At 41.4% G+C, this 22,542-nt stretch overlaps 1 protein-coding gene and 1 pseudogene across 2 annotated transcripts in view; one reads left to right on the top strand and one right to left on the bottom strand.

Moving 5' to 3' along the window:
• The window catches only part of LOC311184218 (patched domain-containing protein 3-like), a 280,822-nt pseudogene that overhangs the window by 37,942 nt on the left and 220,338 nt on the right, over positions 1 to 22,542 (bottom strand). The gene's annotated exons all lie outside the window — the stretch shown is intronic.
• LOC311183601 (patched domain-containing protein 3-like) lies at positions 1,539 to 17,618 on the top strand (the record flags this gene model as incomplete). Its single annotated transcript, XM_084253147.1, has 4 exons — positions 1,539 to 2,609; positions 3,492 to 3,613; positions 8,370 to 8,515; positions 16,111 to 17,618. 4 exons carry the CDS (start codon positions 1,539 to 1,541, stop codon positions 17,616 to 17,618), a joined length of 2,847 nt encoding a protein of 948 aa, XP_084109273.1.

Here is a 22,542-nt window from a genome sequence, read left to right as displayed (position 1 = left end):
TGTAATTAGGGCTTGAAACACAGAGGAAAAAGAAAAGGAGCCCTCCTGCTAGTTTACTGTAACTTTTTTTTTTTTTAATTTACAGTAACTTTTAAAGTAGAAAACAGGTGCCCTCTTGTGGTCTCCTTTCAACCATGCCCTTATGGAAAACCAATATTCAAAATCTATTTCTCCTTTAAGAGATTGTAAAAGATATTCCCATAAACTCTTAGACAGAATAGTCTTATAATCTGGAGATTTTATGAAAAATGCTTTTTCTACTTATATTAAAAACATAATTGCTATTAATGCAAAGAGATTGCAACCATGGGAAAATGCCAGGCAATTTTCCTTATAATAGGAACTGTATATCACCCGCCTTTCCAAAGCCCAGTTAAAAGCATGCTCAAAGAGGCTTTTCTTTGACTGAGTCATTCTCTTCCTAGAGAGAGGTCTGTCCATTTGGCCTTGGTACCGTTTCTATTCCAAGGAATTTGTCTGTTTCATCCACTGTGCGCAATTTGTTGGCATGTCATTTTTCAGAGTAATTTCTTATAATTGTTTTAAATTTCAGAATGATCCATGGTAATCTTTCATTTTTGATTTTAGTCATTTGGATTGCACTGATTTTCTCTATTTATCAAGTCTCTAATTTATGCATGTCCATTTAATTTTCATTATTTTCTTCTGCTCTGGAATTTTAAAAACATGTTTTGAGACTACAATCTCCTCACATTTTAGGATTGTCCCATAAATCAAACTCTTTGTCACTATGTGGTCACCTGTTTATCTGCAATATTTTTTATTCTTCTGAATATCCACTTTTCGTGATTGTAATCTAACTACCTCAACTTTCATGAGTAGCATTTTATTAGTATTCGATTTCTCTTCACTTTTAAAATGAAAAGTGGGGTCTCCCCATTGGCGCAGCGGGTTGAGCGCTGCACTGTGGAGCTGTCCACGGCCCCGGCTACTGGCGAGGGTCCCACATAGCACTGCAGACGTCTCCTGTCTGGCCCGCTGCTCCCCTCAGCAGTGTATTTCAGCCAGTCTGCCTGTTCCACTCCCCGCTCTGTCTCTGGTGGATCCTCTCACCCTCCCGCGCATCTGGCCTGTACCCCAATTCTTGAATAAAAATAAACAAATCTAAAAAAACAAATAAATAAAATGAAATGCCCCCGTAGGTCTTCACTCTGGGCTTCTCTAGCCTCCTTCTCCCTTTCTGTCCCGTCCTCTGCTTCTCTCCTCCGATATACCAACACCCCCGCCAGGCTACAGGAGTGAGCACCAGGACTGATAACAGTGTAGCAAATGCAGGCCGGAAACCACTTCCCCCAACTAGGCCAGTTGGAAAGACCGGCTCTCCAGCAAAGTACCCCCCTGGCAGCCCCCCGCCGCATCCCGGCATGCACAGCGCAGGTCAAAGGTCGAGGGGCTGTGATCGTTGGCACAGCCTCCCTGTGGATTCCTCCCGGAAGCTGCGGGGGAGGGGACTCGGTGCAACATCCAGTCACTGCTTTCTCCTTCTCCTGTTGAACAACTGGTTGGTCCTTCCGGAAATGGGTGTCCATTCCTCCAAGGCTGCACCCCAAGGGGGGTTCGAGCAAGGGGAGGCTTCAGGGGCTCAGAGGCCAGAGCAGGAGGACTGGCCCGAGCCAGTGTCTGAGAGCAGAGCAGATCCTGAGGCGGCAACTGGGCCCCAGCAGCTCCCCGCCTCCGCGGGGCAGCCAGAGCAGGTCCTGGAGTCCAGTGAGGGGCAGGAGCCCGACGAGAGCCAGGCTTCGGGGCCTTCCTCAGACCCACCCCGACAGCCATCTGAGAGAGGGGATTCACCGGTCCTGGAAGCCCAGGTGCAGCAGCCACCCCCTGGGAGGCCCCGCTGCCACACCAACTGCCTGGAGCAGCCCCTTGCCCGGGGATTCCAAAGGATGGGGCTGGCTGTGGGCTCGCACCCCTGGCTCTTCCTGCTGGCGCCCCTGGTGCTGACGGCTGTCCTGGGCACCGGGTTGATGTACTTGCCCAGGGAGACAGAAGAGAACCTGGAGGAGCACTACACCCCTTTGGGCAGCCAAGCCAAGGCCGAGCGGCGCTTCGTGCAGGCACATTTCTCCACCAACGAGTCGCACCTCTTCTCCCCGTTGCGGTCCAGCATGGAGGTCAACTTTGCCTCCATCCTGGTGGTCTCCAACACTACCAATCTGCTGGATCAAGTCATCTTCTCAGAAATTAGTCAACTGGACAAGGCGGTGCAGATGCTGACCGCGCCCCTGGGAGATGGAACCCAGGTCCTCTACCCTCAGGTGTGTGCCAGGTACCAGAGCACCTGCATGCCCTCCAATCCACTCCTGTTCATCTGGCAGAAGAATAACAACATGGACCTGAAAAGCATCACCTTTCCTATTTACAACACCTCCGCTGCTCCCCTTTACTTGGCCGGCCTCTTGGGAGGAACCGTCCTAGGTCCTGGCTCGGGGAATAGCCGGTTACTCCTGCAAGCCAAGGCCATGCGGCTGCAGTACTACCTGAAGACCGTGGACCCTGAGGACAGCGCACGCAGCCAGATGTGGCTGCTGGAGTTCCTGGACCAAATTCATGCCATTGAAAAGCGCCAGACCTTGAAGAACATCCAGGTGCCTTGGGCTGGGTTTAGAGGGAGGAGAAGGTGGGAGGGATAAGAACTTTCCATGGATTTTCCACGCCTGGCTACTTGGTGGAGGCCTTGATGTGGAACTGGGTCTGCTCCACTCTCTTTGAAGCTAAGCCAGCTTTCTTCAAGGGACACCAAGGGAAGCCACCAGCCTAGATAGAATGTGGGTCACATTCTAGTGGGAAACGCTCATTTTGCACCCCAGGGGTGGGCGTGTACAGAGCAGTCATTGATCTTCAGGGTTCCTTTTGGTTTTCTAGCCAGAATGCTCTCACTTCACGTCTGCACTGTTTCTGGAGCCCCCAAAAACTTGCTTGGTGTCACTAAAATAAAAAACAATCCTTTAAGCTGAAGTTCCCTGGTGTTTTTGAAAAACACGACTAACTCAGATTTCTCAAGTATTTTCTAGCATCCTGCCAGGCACCTTAGATGATGAGCAAACCTGCTAACACTTTTGGCAAGACCTGTTGAGAGACACCCGCTGGGAAAAGGCTTTGGAAACCAGGCCTTGCTGAAATTATATTTTTTATTAAATAGCAAAATACAGCAACCTACTTGTCATTTACAAAAAGCCAAAATTTTGACAGTTATCAGTGATTACACAGTTTTAGAGAAAATTGAGAATTTGTATACTCAGGAATATTAAACATAGGATTTTTGAAGGAAATCTTAGAAAGCATGCCATGCATTGGTGAGGAACATTTTTTATTACCTTTATTCTAAAATCATAATTCACACTATTTTAATCTTTTACCAAACTGTAACATGTTTTAATCAATAAGCTACAATATTTTGATAGATCTTGTCACTCATACACAAATATTGAAATTAAATGTTATTTTACCTGAATGTATTTTTACGACAGGTGGTCTACTTCACATCACTCTCTAGGAAACTGGAATTTGAGGCGACTGCTAGGTCAGTGGTCCCTTTGTTTTACACAGCATACCTTCTGATCATATTATTTGCAATCGTATCATGCTACAGGTAAAAAAACTTTTATTAGTTTTTAAACTTAAAAATATTTGTTGTAAGATTTTTAACGTAACACGTGCCATTCTAACCATTTTAAGTGTACAGTTCACTGGCATCAATCACATCCCCAAGCCTGCGTACTGTCGTGACTGTTTCCAAATATCTTTTGTAACCCAAAGGAAGACCTCTGTGACCAGTGAGCAGTGGCTCCTGCTGCCCTTCTCTCCTCCAGTCCTGATTAACCTTCACTCTATTCTTTCTATGAATTTGCCTTTCTTAGATTTTCATGTCAATGGAATCATACATTTTTTTGTGACTGACTTACTTCACTAATCATAATGCTTCCAGGGTTTTTCCTTGTGCACATGTGACATCTTCATTCCACTTGATGGCTCTGTGCTCCATTGTATGTGTGCTCCACAATTTGGTTACCCACGGTCTTTTGTGGGCACTTGGAATATTCCCTTCTCATCGTAACACTGCAAGGAACATGGTGTGCTCATGTTAAGAGAATCATTTACAGGTGGAATCGGTGGGTTGCATGAGAATTCCATAGTCAGCTATTTGAAGAACCATCACACTGTTTTCCAGAGTCTACACCCTTTTCGATCCCACCAGCAGTAGATAGGGGCTCCAGTTTTTACACACTCTCCCTATAAACCAACACTCATTCTTTTCCCTTTTATCAATTTTACCTGACTTAGTTGGTGTCAAGTGGTATCTCATTGTGGTGATGATTCGCATTTCTGTAAATATCTGATCATGTTGATTGTCTTTTCAATTGTTTATTGGCTTCTTGTATATCCTCTTTGGAGAAATGTCTGTCCAAGTCCTTTGCCCTTCTTATAATTGGGTTGTTTGACCTTTTGTTGTTGATTCAAGTTTTTCCTTAGCACTTTGCATATTTCAGTTATTAAGCCACTTCTCAGCTATATGACTTGCTGATATTTTCTTCCTCTTTATAGACTGTCTCTTCACTTTCTTGACAATGGCCTGTAACAATTATTTTTTTTTTATTTTTTTATGAAATCCAACATATCTAATTTTTTTTTGGTACTTGTATTTTTGGTATTATATCTAAGTGTACATTGACAATTCCAAGGTCATGCACACTGAATCTGTGTTTCCCTCTACAAGTTTTTATGGTTTTAACTGTTTTATTTAGATCAATGATCAATGTCTAATTCAGTTCTGTTTATGGTATTTAGTTAAGGTCCCAGCATCATCCTTGTGTATGTGAAGATCTAGTTTTCCAAGAACCATTTATTGAAGAGACTCTTCCAGTTTGTTAGACTTACTACACTTGTCAATCAACTGGCTATATTTATGGATTATTTCTGGACTCCCAATTCTATACTCTTAGTCTGTATGTTTATTTGCATGCTAGTACCACATTGGGTTTGTTGTTGTTTTTTTTTTAAGATTTATTTATTTTATTTATACCATCACTGGGTACAGTCAGAAGCATGGGAGGGTGAGAGAATTCACCAGAGCCAGATAGGGGAACGGAACAGGCCGACTGACAAAATACACTGCTGACGGGAGAGCAGGTGGCAGGAGAGTTCTGTGCGCCATGTGCGGCGACCCTCGCCCAGCAGCCAGGGGTTGAACTGGCGCTACATAAGCTGCGGGCAGCTTCGCAAGCCAGTGATCATCTGCTGTGCCACCGGGGAGGTCCCCACATTGTTTTAATTACAGTAACTTGTTGTAAGTTTTGAAATCTGGAAATCTCAGTCCTGCAACTTTTTGTTCTATTTCGAGATTGTTTTGGATATCCTGGGTTCCTTGCAATTTCAAGTGAATTTGAGGGTTGGCTCTTCCATTTCTGAAAAAGAAAAAAGGAAATTGCAATTTCAATAGAAATTGAGTGGAATCAGTAGATTGCTGGGTGATTGACATTTTAACAGTATTAATCCTTCACATTAACTAAGGATGTCTTTCTATTAAATTAGGTTTTCTTTAGTTTCTTTCACCAGTGTTTTATAATTTTCAGTATACACATCTATTACCTTCTTGGTCAAATGTATTCTTAAGTATTTTCTTCTTTTAGATACTATTTAAATAGAATTGCTTTCTTAATTTCCTTTGCAATTGCTCTTTGCACGTAAATAGAAACGGAGCTGATGTTTATAAGTTGTTCTTGTATCTTGTAGCTTTGTTGAATTTTTTTAACTAGTAGTTTTCTTGTGGATGCTTTGGAATTTTCATGTCTGTGATTATGTAATCTCTGAAACAGGATACTTATATTTCTTACTTTCCAGCTTGAATTCTTTTTATTCTATTCCTTGACAAATGGCTCTGGCGAGCAACTCCAGCACAATGCTAAATCTGGTCAGCATCTCTAAGTTTCACTTGTTTGCGTTGTATATGTTTCTTGGTTGGTTTTTTAGCTTTTCAGCTCCAGAATTTCTGTTTGGTTCCTTTTAAATTTTTCGATGTATATTATTATTTCATTCACATATTGCTTTCCTTGTCAGTGTTCTCCTTTAGCATTCTGAGCATATTTAAGATGGCTTTTCTCATAGTATTTGTCTAGTATGCCTTCCTCCTTTCCATATTGAAAAACTACTTCCTGGGTTGGAGCACACGCAAAGAGGAAAAGGACCAGGAAATTTTTGTCGGCACAGGTGCTGAGTATAGTCCTAATACTTGCCTTCCTTGGACTTGAATATATGTAACTGATTTTCCTGCTAGTGCTTTTGTAGATTCTTTTGACATCTCGCCCTCCCTCCTCTGTTATCAATACGACTATCTTATGATTGTTTAGCTCAGGGATACAACACATTTGAGCATTCCATATTTTTTGGCTTGGAATGAAATCATTTGGACAACAGTAAGACCTTCCCAAGAGAGTATTGCCAAATTGAACACCATTCTATGGCAAGTAGTGGTATATTGAGTTTGTAGTCTATTTCAAATTTGGCATTTTAGAAATGACAAAACTTATTATGCCAACTATTAGATCAATTTCTGATAAAATCTGGAAAATCTTTCTCCTTTCAAATATACTTTAATTGTTCTTGTGTTTAATAGACATCGTTATCTTTTAGAAAGATGTGGCCTCCTCCCCGAACATACAGTTTTCTAAGTTTAATCATTTCCAATTCAGTACGATGCTGTCAAGTTATTCAAATGTTCAAAAAATTGGACATTTTACTGCCAGGGATGCCTCAATTTGACTGACCATTGGAATCGTGTGAGGAAAATTTTAGACACAATGATTCTGCAGCGTCATTGTAAACCTACTGAGTGAAGATCTGTTGATCCCGGGTCATAGGAAATCTAAATTTCCATCATTCTCCGATCATTTTGATAAACTGCTTCTATCAAGTTACTTGTAGAGTTCTAGAATATCTGCAAGTGCATTCATCAGTCTCCTACAGTGTCCATTTTCATATATTTCCTTCACTTACAATTATTAACAGTTGCTTAGAGAACATCAGCACAACTAGTCAAAGTAAAGTCACTGTAGCCAACAATTTACCTTCCTACATCAGTGTCTAAAAATTTTACATAAAAATGCAGAAACTTGTAAAAGGGATTGAGACTAAACATGTCCTGTGTAGCTCTGACTAATCTTTTTGCATTTGAAGTTTATATTTGTTATGTTCTTATCTTAAATATTTATAAATATTGTTTTCAAGAAGTATTGCAAAAGGAAAATATTCATTACATTCAAATTTATTGTAACCAAGCAATTTACTTTTTCTCTGAAATTTGTGTGTGTGTGTGTGTGTTTGTGTGTGTGTATTTGGGACACTAAATTTAACTCAAGGCACCAGCAGTTTGAGAAAAAGTGAAACACATCAATGGTGCAGAAACCTTTTAATAAAAAGAAAGTTTTGCTATGTGAATATGGTCTGAAAAAGTCTTTTTGTCACATTCTGTTTTGGAATCAGTAGCTCCATTTCCTTAGTTGTCTCTCTTAGTCTTCAAACTTAGTTTCCTTTTCCTATAGAAGTCCAGAGAGACTTTTATCAATCATTTGTTTTAAAACTGTTCACATAAAATTAAAATATAAAACCACAGGTGGTTGTCAATATTTTTAAATGTAATGTAGTTATTGTGGAGGCAAAGTACTACATACATGCTTTCAAATGCTTTCTCTATATTCCCATTTCTGGTTGCCCAACAGAGAAACAGAAAAGTCTTGTGTTGATCCCAAAACAGTACATTTCAAAACATTTTTTTTTGCAATTAATAGCAACTTTTCTAGAAACCCACTTGATCAATAAAGGAGAATCTTGAAACTGTTTTAGCAGGATGCATTCATGCATATTTTTAACTACATACTATCTCTGTTGTACAGGAACCCTTTAGGTTGGTGTTAATAGCTAGTTGGAATCAGGAAGTGAGTGCAAAGATAATTGGATGTGGGTACTTTCTCAACTACAGCTGCCTGCCCTTTAGTGTTGTGTTCTATTCACACACAACTCCTTGAACACTAGAGTAGAATTAACCATCTGCTGTGCTCCAGTACATGTATGTGGTTCTGAAACACCATCAGGGAATTAGTGCTTGGTCTGCTGCTGCTGCAAAAGATGATAGTTAAGTTAAATCACAAAATGCCAACTTTTATTTTCCCTCTTTGAATTGGTGTAGTGGGTCTGGGATACTGCATGGGAATTAAAGGTCTCCAGGAGACAGGTGTAGAATGGTCGCAGAAGAGATTTCAGAACAGGTCCAAATCAAGAATGTCATGAATTGATGGAATTTGAGTATGGAAGCTGCTGCCAAAAATTCATCATTTTTCCCTCCCTATTTACAGGTTTAGCTGTATACGAAACAAAATGTTTATTGCAGTCGTTGGAGTGATTTCTGTTGCCTTGGCAGTGGTGAGTGGCTTTGGCCTCATGTTGTACGTGGGGGTGCCATTTGTGACAATAGTTGCAAATGCACCATTTCTAATACTAGGTGAGTAAACCAAATGTGAGGCTACACTATGTGTGTATTTGGGAGAAAGTAGGTAACAGAACGAGTTTATGATAGATTAAGTAAAAGAACTGTGCTTAAATGACTACAGATCCGAAATAAGGTGTCAGAAATTAAGATAAACATTAAATTGTGTCTTCAGAACTGGAAAAATTAAGGACCCCAAATGGAAAAGTAAAGAGAATGACATGAGCAGGCAGATCTCTCTCTCTCTCTCTCTCTCTCTCTCTCTCTCTCTCTCTCTCTCTCACACACACACACACACACACACACACACACACACAAAACCCTGAAAAGGGAAAACACAATATACTGAAAATGTAAGGGGGGATAATATATGACCTCTCAATCAAGGGATGCAAATTAAACCAAAACTTAGATGCCTTGTTTTCTTATTAGAATAATAAATATTGCAAGACTGAAGCTTTTGGGGTGGTTGTATGTAATGAACACTGTCATCTGCTGCTAGGAGAAGATTATGAATTGGCTCATACTTAGTCCAATTTTTGTATCAAATCAAAAGGCTTACAAGGGGATTCAAGGTGCATGTCTTTCACCTCTCCATTCTACTTCTATGAATTAGTCCTAATAATTGAAATAATGCTCCAAAAAGTAGAGTAAGTATGTTCATTTCAGTATGATTGAGAATTGAAAAAATAATTAAAAGCAATCTACCATATCCACATGAGATTGGTGAATTCAAACCTAGGAAACCTTTATATTCCCACCAAGAAAGTACTAGGGTTCTTTTTTCTCCTTATCCTAACCAACCTCTGTGGTTTCTGTTAGATACACATGTAGACCATTCTCACTGGAGTGAGGTGGTTCATCCCTCTGCTTTTGATTTGCCTTTCCATGATGATACATGATGTTGAACATTTTCTTCATGTGCCTGCTGGCCATCTGTCTGTCGTCTTTGGAGAAGTGTCTATTTAGCTCTCCTGTGCATTTTTGATTGGCTTGTTTTCATTTGATTGAGTTGTCTGAGTCCCTTGTAGATCTTAGATATTAGCTACTTGGCAGGTGTGTGATGTGCAAATGTATTCTACTATTCAGTAGGGTGTCATTTCATTTTGATGAGACTTCCTTTCGCTGGGCAGAAGCCTTTTAGCTTGTGTAGTATCATTTGTTTATTTTTGCTTTTGTCTTCTTGAAGTTGGAGTCAAATCCCCAAAGACAACCATGAAGCCAATATTATGGCGTATTTTGCCTGGTTCCTTTTATATATTATATGACTGCAGATCTTACATCCAAACCTTTAATCCACTTTGAGTTATTTTTTGTGTATGGTAGGAGAGAGTGGTCTAGTTCTTTTTTCTACTTGTGGCTACCCAGTTTTGCAGTACCGTTTGTTGAAGAGAACTTCGTTTTTCCATTGTGTACTCTTGACTCCTGTTTTGTACATTAACTGTCCATAAAATTATGGGTTTATTTCTGGGCCGTCATTTCTATACCATTGGTCTGTGTGTCTGTTTTAATTCCAATACGTTTTTTGGTCAATATCGCTTTGACTATTTGGGGTCTTTTCTGGCTCTATATAAATTTCAATTAAATTTGCTCTATTTCTTTGAAAAATTCCATTAGGACTTTGATAGGAATTCCATTTCATCTCTATTTGTCTTACTTTGGAGAAGGTGTACATGTTAACAATATTAATTCTTCCAATCCATGAGTGGGGAATATCTTTCTATTTTCTTGCATCTTCTATTACTTTTAGCAATACCTTATCATTTTCATTGAATTGATCATTCACCTCTTAATTTTTTTTATTTCTTATTTTTTTAATTTTTTACATCATTGCTCATTTTTGAACAATATTTTCTTTCCCCCAGCCCCTCATGTGCAGTCCCCATAGAGTTTCCTTCCCCAATGCACTCATGCACCATCACCTCAGTCCCCAGTGCTCCTCTCTCCCTCTGATCCCTCTCCTTCCTCCTCCCCTGCAGGATGTCTCTGATTTATAGTATTGTCTTTATTGTGTTGTGTTTTGTGCTGTTATTATTTTTTTATGCTGATGTCTTATTGGGTTCCCCTATATTCCTGCTTTAAGTGAAACCATCCTATATTTTTCTTTTTCCTTCTGGCTCATTTCACTGAGCAAATTCCTTCTAGATCCATCCATGTCGCTGCAAATGACATGACTTTATCTTTTTTGATTGCTGAGTAATATTCCGTTGTGTATATGTGCCACCTCTTCTTAGATCATTCACCTCTTTTGTTAGGTGTATTTCTAGGTATTTAATACTTTCCGATGTTATTGTAAATGAGATTGTTTTCCTGAGGGCTTTCTCTTCTAGTTCATTATTTGCATATAGGAATTCAACAGAATTTTTCATGTTGAATTTGCAGTCTCTCCCTTCCCTGATTGTTCGAATATTTTATAAAATGTAGTGTTTAGGTTTTTCTATATGTATTATCATGTCATCTATAAGTAGTGATAGTTTGACTTCTATGTTTCCAGTTTGGGTTCCTTTTATATCCCTCTCTTGCCTAATAGCTCTAGTACCTCCAATACTACGTTGAACATAGGTGGTGATAGTGCACATCATTGTTGTGTATCTGAAATCTTATCCTATTCTCTCCCTGAGTATGTTACCTGTGGGTGTGGTATAGATGCCTTTTATCTGTGGAGATATGTTCCTTCTACCCCCTTATACTAAGAGTTTTTTTCTTACTGAGTCTAGCTAGAAGTTTTCTATCTTATTTTTTCCCTAAGTTCCAGCTACTCATTTCATTGATTTTTTAAATTAAAAGACATTTTTTAACATTTATTTATTTATGCATACAAGGTGGGGAGTACAGGCCAGAGGTATGGAGGGATGAGAGGATTCACCAGAGACAGAGCGGGGAACAGAACAGGCAAACTGACTGAAAAACACTGCTGAGGGGAACAGTGGGCAAGTCAGGAGATATCTGCTGCAAAATGTGCGCAGCTCCCTGGACAAGGATCGAACCCGTGGCCCAGTGGCTGCAGATAACTTCATAGGTTGTGTCTTACCCTTGCACCACCAGGGAGGCCCTCATTGACTTTTTTAAACTGTCATTTTAAATCCTATGTCATTTATTTCCACTGCGATTTTTATTATTTCCTTTCTTCAACTAGCTTTTTGCTAATTCTTTCAGGTAATGTTAGCATATTTATTTGAGTTCTTTCTTATTTATTTGAGTTCTTTATTATTTCTTGATGTGTGCCTGTGTTGCCGTTTACTTCCCTTTTGGAACTGTTCTTGCTCCTGGCCAGAGGTTCTGATAGGTTGTGTCTTCATTTTCCATTGTCTTCGGGTGTTTTTTAAATTTCTTCTTTGATTTCCTCATTAACCCAATAGTCATGAGTGTGGTGCTTTATAGTCACCACCTACTCAGGGTTTTTCCCACCTTCCTTTTGTGCCTGATTTCTATTTGATACCATTGTGATCAGAAAAGGTGCCTGACAATGATTTCAAACTTCATGAATTTATTCACACTTGTTTTATGATCCAACATGTGATCCACTTTGGAAAATGTTCCATGTGATCTTCAGAAGAATGTGTGCTCAGCTTTTGGGGAGTGTCGTTCTCCATAAATGTCTGGTGGGCTCAAGGGGTCTATTGCTCACCTAAGGCTATTGTTTCCTTGTCGATTTTCCCTCTGGTTGATCCGTCTTTGATGTAAGTGGGGTGTCAAAGTCTTCTACCATCATTGTGTTGTGGTCAATGTCTGTTTTTAGGTTTGTCAAATAGTTGTCTTATATATTTGGGTGCACCTTTGTTTGCTGCATGTATACTGATGGTATATCGATCCTTTCCTGATGTGTTGCTCCATTAATCACTATGCAATGACCATTCTGCCTCTTGTTCCCCTTTTTAACTGCAAGGGTTTTTCTTTGTCTGATGAAATATGTCTGTCTCTGCCTTTTTGAGGGTCCCATTCACTTGTAGGATTTTTTTCCCAGCCATTTGCTTTGAATCTGTTTATCTTCTGAACTCACATAGGTCTCCTGGAGACAACAAAAAGTTGGATTTGTTTTCAGATCCAACCATCCTTTCTGTGCCTTTTGCTTGGCAAGTTCATTCCATTCACACTTAAAGTGATTATTGATATAAAGGTATTAGCTACTGTATTTTTGTCTTTAGTTTTCTCTTCTATAGTTTAGTTTCTTGTGACTTTTCTCATGTGAAATTCAGATAGGAGTTCTCTTTTCAATATTTCTTGAGGAGGAAGTCTAGTGATAGCAAACTCCTGCTTTCATTTGTCTGGGAAGTCCTTATTTTCTCCCTCACATCTGAACGAGAGTCTCTCAGGATATATATTCTTGGCTGGCAGTTTTGATCTTTGAGTGTTTCGAATACATTATTCCATTCTCTCCTCACTTGTTGAATTTCCTCAGAGAATTCAGACGTAAGCCTGAAGAGGGTACTTTTATAGGTTATCTGCTTTTTTCTGCCTGACTGCCTTCTTCGTTCTGTCTTTGCCTTGAACTCTTTCTAGTTTCCTTACTGTGCATATTGACATAGGTCAACTTCAGCAGGGGACCTACCTTGGTGGATTTGCTTCCAGGCCCTGAGGTCTGCCAATGGCTACTTCCAGGACTGCCTCCCGCACCCCCCCACTAGAGATCACTGATGTCTGCACCAATGCCTGCTGTGGCTGGTCTGCTTCCAGTCCTGTCCTGGCTCACTGAGAACTGCCAAGGCCTGCTGTCAATGGGGCTGCTTCCATGAGCCACTGCTGAGCTCACAGATCTGCACCACTGTCTGGGGGCCTGGGTGGTGGGTCTGCTTCAGGACCCAGTCTGGAGGCTTGCTGAGGTCTGCCAAATGTTTCTGTGTAAGCACATTGCCAGTTCTGCCTGGCCACTGGGGCTCACCTCACTGCCCAGGCAGGCTACCTGCTTGGCCTGTTCCACTGCTTGCTGGGGTCTCCCTCCTCTGGATGGGCACTTTACTTGTGCTGTAATTGTCTGTTTTTCCTTCAGGAGTCATTGGCCTTGTTCTGTTGCAATCTAGTTTGAACACATGGAGAGGGTGAGCCCAGCATCTTTACTCTGCTGCCATTTTGCCCCTTTGACTTTGTTTTTTAAGTGAACTTTCTATGCCGTTATTTTTGTTACTTCTAGGACCCATATGAGATGGATGTGATTTCTCTCTGTTTTCCCGAAAGGAAAACATGATATCCTTTTTCAAATTCCTTTTTTTCCTGCATTGTTCTATGGTGTGTTCGCCAACATGGTGTTTCTCGAGCTCATCGATTCTTTCCATTGCTTCTGTTTGTCTGCTACTGAGGCCCTCAATGAATGTTTTTCATTCAGTTATAGTGTTTCAGACTTCTGTGATTTCTAACTGTAGCCACCTCATATTGCTTTGTTTGTATTCTCGTGCTGGCTCATGTTCTCTGTTATTGGAGTTCCATGGCTTTGTTAGAACTGTTGCCCTAAATCTATGTCAGTCATGTGCTGCAGTTTTGCTGGAATGGGGCTCCCATCTTTCGTTTTTCCCTCCAACATTTGTGATCTGTTCATCTGTCCCCTCGTTTTTAATTTTGATGGGTTGTAGTAGGGATAGACTTTCAAATTGTTGTCTTTTCCCCTGTTGAAGTAACGAGAGAACTGTCCTTATGAGGGGCCGAAGGTACAGTGAGTGCCAGGGCAGTGGGGCACCAAAGAATCACCCCAATGAATGCCAGGAATTCAAGCTTCCTAGTGTGCTGTGGATACCAGAGGTGGTGCTGGGAAGTGCTCCCCACTTCTTTGCCCACTTCTCAGCCTTAATGTCCTTTATGGCTTCATGCTCACGCTAAGCTGTTCTTGAATGTTTCAGCTTGAGCTTGAGCACTGGGCACAGATTGCAGCTGACATGGGCTCACAGGCAGGGAGTTCTCTTCTCTTTTGACACTCAAAGCCTTATCCTGGGGTGTGAGTGCCTGTCATTAGCAGGCACTGAGCTCTAGTTTACCAGGATTCCTTTGTTGTTTTGGCTTTAGCCACAGGTTGGGGTGGCGATTTCTCTGAATATCCCAGTCTCGAGTAGCAGCCTTTCCTATGGGGAGACGCAGGTGACCTGACTCAGCTCTCCCTGTTGAGAAGTCAGGATCCAGCTGTTCTATACTGTGAGCCTCCACTCAAGCCAGTAATGCTCATGCTGAACTACCACCCCAAAGCTTTCCAGTTCTTGGCTGTCAACTTGCTGACTCCCTTATTCAGTGCATTGCCAGGTGTCAGGAGTCCCTGGTATTGCTGTGTGTCAAACCCGCAACTGTAGGGGTTTCCTTTTTTTAAGATTTATTTATTTATGCATACAAGAGCTGGGGTACAGGCCAGAAGAGAGGGGGCGTAAGAGGATTCTCACTGTCTGAAATACACAGGCAGACTGACTGAAATACACTGCTGAGGGGAGCAGCGGGCGAGTCAGGAGAAGTCTGCTCGCCATGTGGGTTGCTCCCTGGCCAGCCAGGGCATCGAACTCGTGCTGCAGAGTCTGCGGATTGCTTCACAGGCTTCGTCTCATCCCCTTGCGCCACCAGGGAGGCCCAACTGTAGGGGTTGTTGCATAGCATGTGCCCACCCGCCACGAGTTGTGCTGCCCCAATCTCACTACACAGAGTTTGCTTCATGTTTTCCCTCCCTTGGGACTGCTGCTCCTCAGATATGCTGTGGAGGTCTGTTTTTCCTTCAGGGGTTTTGTGCCTTGCTCTATTGCAATCTAGTTGTGGGGTATCTGGAGAAGGTGAGGCCATCTTGCTAGATTCAGCTTGGGAAGTTCAAATGACATTATCTGGATATCAAAAACAGACTAGCAGGAAAACTAGCGTGAGTGTGCCTGTAAATGACGCCGTGCCTCTCAAGTCATACCGCAAAGATAGACTGATGCTGTTGGTGGTCAGATAGGTTCAGTAACAGAATGTTGGCTGAAAGTGTTTATGCATTTCTGTGAAATGGCTTATGAGAGAAAATGGTCTCTCAAGTAATCTAGTGGAATCAGAAACAGATTGCTAATCCTGCTTGAACTAACACGCATCCACCAGGTTTCCTGATCTCAACACCGAGGCACCTTAATTGGAGAGGTGGAGTATACTGTGCTGTGTGTAAATAATAGCAATCCGTGCAAAGCACAAGGTTATTACAGAGAGAGTAGTGTGCTCTGTCGTGGACTCAGAGACAACCAAGGAGAGTGTTACCTAAGCACAGATTCTGCGAGATTAATAAAACCTGAAGGACCAAAGAATAAGACCTTAAGGGACAAAGGATCATTTCACTTAGATGTGGAATATAGGGAAACTAGACAAAGGGTCAGACAAAGACAAACTTTCAAAGCAACACTGGAAAGCTAACCTAGAGCTGAGACAGACAGGAAGCAGGGGGGAGGATGGCAAGAGGGACAGGGAGGAGAGCACAAGGACTCTGGTGGAGGACCATGGGTGCGCTGGTGCTGGGAGAGCGAAGGTGGCCACACCTGAGGGGAGAAATCCTAGACTGTCAAAAACTCAACAAGGATGTAAAACAATGTTTCTACATTCAAAGTAGAAAAAGGAGGAAACCTTTTGAATTATGGTATTTACACTTTTATGGATATGAATGTGCATTAAGATTTTTTTTTTAACAGGTGTTGGCGTTGATGACATGTTTATCATGATTTCTGCCTGGCAGAAGACCAACATCATGGACAGCGTACAACAGCGAATGTCTGACGTCTACTCCCACGTGGCGGTGTCCATCACCATCACCACTCTCACAAATGTCCTGGCCTTCTTTACAGGGGTAATGACCTCCTTTAAGTCCGTGCAATACTTTTGCATTTACACGGGGACAACCTTGCTCTTCTGTTATTTTTATAACATCACCTGTTTTGGCGCCTCTATGGCCCTAGATGGTAGGAGAGAAGTGGCCTGTCAGCGCAGGCTGCAAAGGTCAGAGGGAAACCCGGACCAAAATTCTTCCTCGCTGATAAGGTGCTGCTGCCTCCCATTTAGTTCTCTTCGAACTGATGAAGAATCGAGCATCCATCCAATGAACTTGTTCTTTAGAGATTATTTTGGCCCCTTTCTCACAAACACTAAGTCCAAGTTTGTGGTAGTGGTTTTATACCTTCTGTACATTGCATTCAGTATATATGGCTGTTTCCAAGTGCAGGAAGGTTTAGACCTTCGACATCTGGCAAGTGACGATTCCTATATCACACCCTATTTTAACATCCATGAAGAGTATTTTTCAGATTATGGTCCCATCGTGATGGTTATCATGACTGAAGCAGTTGACTACTGGGATAAAGACACTAGGCAAACATTGGGGAAATGTCTCACCGCTTTTGAAAACAGTGATTATGTTGTTCAAAATCTAACACAGTTTTGGTTACAAGCATATATACAGTATATGGAAGCCAACAACTTAGCTGGAAATGACAAAGATAGTTTTATAAACAACATTCCTGGTTTTTTAGTGCATATTCCAATTTTTACATATGATATTAATATTTCATCATCACATGAGATTACTTCTTCCCGGGCCTTCATTCAGACCACGGGTGTTTCTTCTTCGCGCAGTAAGAAGAACATGTTATTCCAATTACGAAGTATTGCAAAAAGGTGTGAGATTCCCCTAATGGTGTATAACCCAGCTTTTATCTATTTTGATCAATATTCTGCAATCTTAGAAAACACTATTCGAAGTGTCATTGTTGCAACGATAGCTATGTTCTTTGTTTCTTTATTGTTAATTCCCCACCCATTGTGTTCCTTGTGGGTCACTTTTTCTATTGGCTCTGTGATTGTAGGAATAACAGGTTTCATGGGATTCTGGCATGTCAACCTTGATTCTGTATCCATGATGAATCTTGTGATTTGTATAGGGTTTTCTTTTGATTTTTGCGCACATATTTCATATGCATTTGTTTCCAGTTCTAAACCCTCAGCAAACCAAAAAGCAATTGAGGCATTGTTTTTGCTAGGTTACGCAGTGTTACAAAGTGCACTGTCAACAATAATAGGAGTGTCTGTTTTATCTGCAGCTAACACATACATCTTCCGGACATGTTTTAAGATTATGTTTCTTGTCATGCTATTGGGGGCTATTCATGGCCTAGTTTTTATTCCAGTATTCTTAACCATTTTTTGAAGATTTGTTGGAATATCCACTAACAAATGGGAGGCCAATGATAGAATTCTTGACTGCCCCTACCCAGTCTGGTAAAAATGCTCTGTTAAGCATAGTTGATAAACTGAAAACAAATGCATGTTTCCTTGATTTGGAAATCTCATCCCAAGCTGTTCTTTATAGTATCCCTAAAAAATTAATTAGTCCTACATTAAAATATGTTTACTAAATTAGGAACTGTTGTCATCTTTATTTTAAACTATAAAAATTGGATGTAACCAGGCATATGAAAAAAATGTTCAATGTCACTTGCAATCAGAGAAATGCAAATCAAAATTACAATAAGATACCATCTCACACCAGTGAGATGGCACATATTAAAAAACTAGCAACAACAAAAGTTGGTGAGGATGTGGAAATAAATGAACTCCCCTGCACTGCTTTTGGGAGTGTAAACTAGTCCAATCACTATGGAAAGCTGTGAGGAAATTCCTCAACCTACTAAAGATAGAGCTTCCATATGATCCAGCAATCCCACTCCTAGGTATTTACCCAAAGGACACAGAAACATCAATTCCAAAGAACACCTGCACCCCTATGTTTATAGCGGCACTGTTTACAATAGCTAACCTTTGGAAACAACCCAAATGCCCAAAAATAGATGACTGGATTAAGAAGATGTGGTACATATACACCATGGAATATTACTCAGCATTCAAAAAAGATAAACACAAGCAATTTGCAGCAACATGGATGGAGATGGAAGGGATCATGCTCAGTGAAATAAGCCGGAAAGAAAAAGGAAAATACCGGATGGCCTCACTCATAGCAGGAATCTAGAAAACTTAAATAAGGGACCAGGAAAATGAATAACTATAAGAAAGTGAAAATCAAAATCAACAATAAACTATGAATGAGAGACACTCTATGGAGGGTGGGGGCAGGGAGGGTAGGGATTGGGGTCAAAATAAGGGGGTTGCAATTGTATGGGGAATATAATAATACAATTTTTTTAAAAAATAAAAAAGACACATTTCCCTGTAGATTACTATGGCGATTCCAGGTTTAGCTCTGCTGGGAAGTCATTGTATGCACATTCTGAACAAAGTTTTGAAGTACCTAAATTATCTGTTCAAAAGAATAGAGACAATAACTCTACATGTGTCTTTTAAAAAGAGCAGAAGTAGTCGATCTCCCTTATATCATCCTCAAAGCTTACTCTCTCCCCATCACCTATTTTCTTGGCCATCTCCACCCTCGGGCCTGCACAGACTATTGCCACTTCTTACAGAGACAGTGTCTATGAGTAAGAGATTAAATTATTTTATCTACTGCCACCATAATCTGTTTTATTCCCTAAACACCTCTGACCATCTGGCCTAAAGACAAAACGGCAAAATCCAAAGGAAAGGACCATCCTATGCTTATTCACAATCGGGAGGCATGGACCTCGACAGACTTTGTGGTATGATATTTAATCTGCAGTGCAAGAATCTCCTAAGTTGAGAGCTACTTTAAGCTAGACATGGGACATCTCAGTGGGTTTTAAGTGTCATTGGATATAGCTTTTTGAACACACATTATTACACTGAAGGTAACTGAAGATGAAGAAATGAGGAGCTATATGAAGATCAAAGCTTCTATGGCAGGAGCCTGACCTCCTTTTAGGTTTGGAAACCCATGGGGCCTGTTTGTGAAACACTGCATTGAAGATTAAAAAATGCCCTTTAGAGAACCATTCAGCACAAAGTTCGTTGTGAAAACACAAGAAAATAAATGCTGATGCTGATAGCAGGAAAGGGGCGGGCTAGCGTCAGGACCCTTCTTTCCATGAGGTCACACATTCCTTCCCAATGGGTCTGTTTGTACACTCCCCTCCTTCCTTGCTCTAGCAGAGGACTCCTCCTCAGCTTTCTTAAGGCAATAGTTATGAGCTCATCTTCCCACCAGGAGGAAAAGTCACCCCCTACTCACCATTCATCTCATCCGTGCATTGCCAGCACAATGTCAAAGAATGCATCAGAGAGAGATCAACATGGCAGAGGGGAAATGCTGCGAGTAAGTCCTCCCATTAAAAAAAAAAAAAGTTAATAGGGAGGAAAAATGTCTGGTCCCTGTGAGAACTGGGAAGCGGAAGATAAAGGGGTGACTGGCAAACTGCATGAAGAAGAAAGTTGTCATAAGAGGACAAGAAGGGAGGAGAGCTCAGAACCTGGCTACCCTCCCCCACCCACAAAGTCAGCACTCTCAGACCAACAGAAAGGAGGAAAACAAACAAACAAGCAAAAACAACCAACAAAAACAAACTACACATCAAGTAGGACTGTGAGTGGAAAGGAACTATTTCAGGCACTGCACCCTGTGAAACGGAACTATGGAAAATTGGGCAGGAATCACTGTGGAGGTGAGTGAATGGCTCTTGCGCCATTAGAAGAAGATAAGAACTCTGTGGAGACCTATAAATAGCCCAAGACCAGCCCATAAGCTTGTGCGGAAAAGCAGTGCACTTGAAAAGAATATGCAGATTGTGGATCCCAGCTGCCCAGGTCCCCGTGCCTGTGGGGAGATGTGCAGGAGCCCTCATTGAGGTGAATGTCCCTCACCCAGTAGTCAGAAACCAAGCGCCTGGACATGGGAGCAGGGTGCAAAAGGCACCATATCTGTGGATACTAAACCGGGCCAGAGCCCACATCCTGGATCTGAGGGCTTCGGAACTGAGGGCACAAAATTCGGGGTGCAGAATCTCCACGACAGTGGGGCACAGGGCAGACCCTGCACCCCATGCCTTTGAGGCTCTCCACACCACTCCCACTCTGTTCCCCTGGGCCCATGGGGGAGAAAGACGGTTCTGGAAGGACACTAGAAAAGATCTCTGGCGCCACCTAGTAACCAGAAAAAAAATCACCAACATTCTGAGAGTTGGAAACAGGGATCCCAAAAACACCCTCAGGCTTCAAGAGAGGGTGGGCAGCGCAAACCGGGGTGAGAAGGGAAATAAGGGGTAGAGCAAGATCCCATCCTAAAACTGAGAGCCATCCACAGGTTCCAGGGCATGGGATGTGCCATAACAGCAGGCACTGCACAGGGTGACAGCCAGCATTTTGGATCTGATAGCCCTGCAACTGAGACCTTGAGTGCAGAAGTCAGGGCATGGAATCCATACACCTGTGGGCACAGCACCGGGTGAACACAGAGCAGACACAGCACCCAGCTTGAATAAGAGCCCCTATGCTGAGGTGCTCACCCTGGTAACCCCCCTCCCCCCATTTCTCAGAGAACTACTGGGAAAAAGCACAGGTCAGCAAGTATGGATCTCTGGCGCCACCTCGTGACCAGAACAAAATCACCAACTAGTTTATTCCTTGTTGGAACAGTAAAGACAGACAGAGGGAACTGTAAGGGACAGCGCCCAGCAACACAGCATCAATACCCTGGTGGAGTTTTGGCCTACCAGTGCTGGTCTCAGTCTGGTAAACAGTTTCTAGCACCCCTAAAGGAGCATTCCAGAGCGACGCCTGCCAACACCAGTGGCACAAGGTCCCAATGCATAGAACTAATTAGAAAGCAAACAACAGGGAGAAGAAAACTTATAAATAACCAAGTAAGCCCGCAGGAGAACACACCACAAAAAGAAATATGGTCACTAGAGCTCAACAATGACATGGAAGAACTCAGCCTATCAGATAGAGAATTAATGATCATCATGATTAAAAAGCAAAAAGAAAACAAAAAGAAAAAAAAATGATTAGAGACAAATAATCACTGAACTTAAGAATGAAACTGAGATATTAAGAAAGGAAAGAAAAGAAATGCAGGAGATTAAAAGATTACTAGAGGAGCTAAAGAACTCTGGGGAAAGCAATGAAAACGGAATCAATGAAATGGAAGAACAGATCAGTGGCATTGAAGATACAGAAATAAAAAGAGCTCAAAGAGAAAAGAAGAGAGAAGTGCAAATGAAGCAGTATGAGGAGTCTCTTAGACAATTATCAGGCTCCATGAAGAGAGGAAATGTAAGAGTCATAAGCATTCCAGAAGGTGAAGAGAAAGACAAAGGCACTGAGAAATTATTCAAGAAGATAATTGAAGAAAACTTCCCAAGCATGAAAAAGGAGATGAGTATAAACATACAAGAAGTGAGAAGAACTCTCAATTACCACAATGAAAAGAAAACTACAGCAAGACACCTAATAGTAAAACTTGCAAGAGTCCAAGACAAGCCAAAAATAATGAAACTGGCAAGGGGGAAAAAACAGATAACTTATAAGGGAAAACCAATCAGGTTAACTTTAGACTTCTCTGAAAAAAATTATGGACAAGAAGAGGATGGAATAACATATTCAGCAAACTTCAAGACAGCAAATGCCAACCAAAAATACTTTACCCTGCAAAGCTCTCCTTCCTCTATAAAGAAAAAAAATATGGAACTTCTCAGACAAACAGAAACTCCAGAAAGTCACTACAACTAAACCCCCCACTCCAAAAAATTCTACAAGAAGTTCTAAAGCCAAAACCAACAGAGGGATGAACAAGAAGAACAGAATAAAACAAGGAATAAAATCACAAAAAAGACAAACAAAATGAAAACCACAGATGCCAACATACCAATATTAACTCTAAATGTAAATGGATTAAACTCATCAATAAAAAGACACAAGGTAGCAGGCTGGATTAAAAAACAAAATCCAACCATCTGCTGTCTCCAGGAAACACATTTAGCCACAAAAGGTAAACATAGATTGAAAGTAAATGGTTGGAAAACAATCCTACAAGCAAATGGACCAAAAAAGAAGGCAGGAACAGCCATACTTCTATCAGATGAAATAGACTTCAAATTAAAAAAGGTAAAAAGACACATAGACAGACACTACATTATGATCAAGGGGGCAATACATCAGGAAGATACAACACTTGTCAACATATACTCACCAAATGAAGGGGCACC

Source organism: Talpa europaea (genome assembly GCF_964194135.1).
Source record: "Talpa europaea genome assembly, chromosome: 14".
Taxonomy (NCBI): Eukaryota; Metazoa; Chordata; class Mammalia; order Eulipotyphla; family Talpidae; genus Talpa; species Talpa europaea.
Note: the sequence above shows the minus strand (reverse complement) of the source record. Positions and strands in the feature narration are given on the sequence as shown.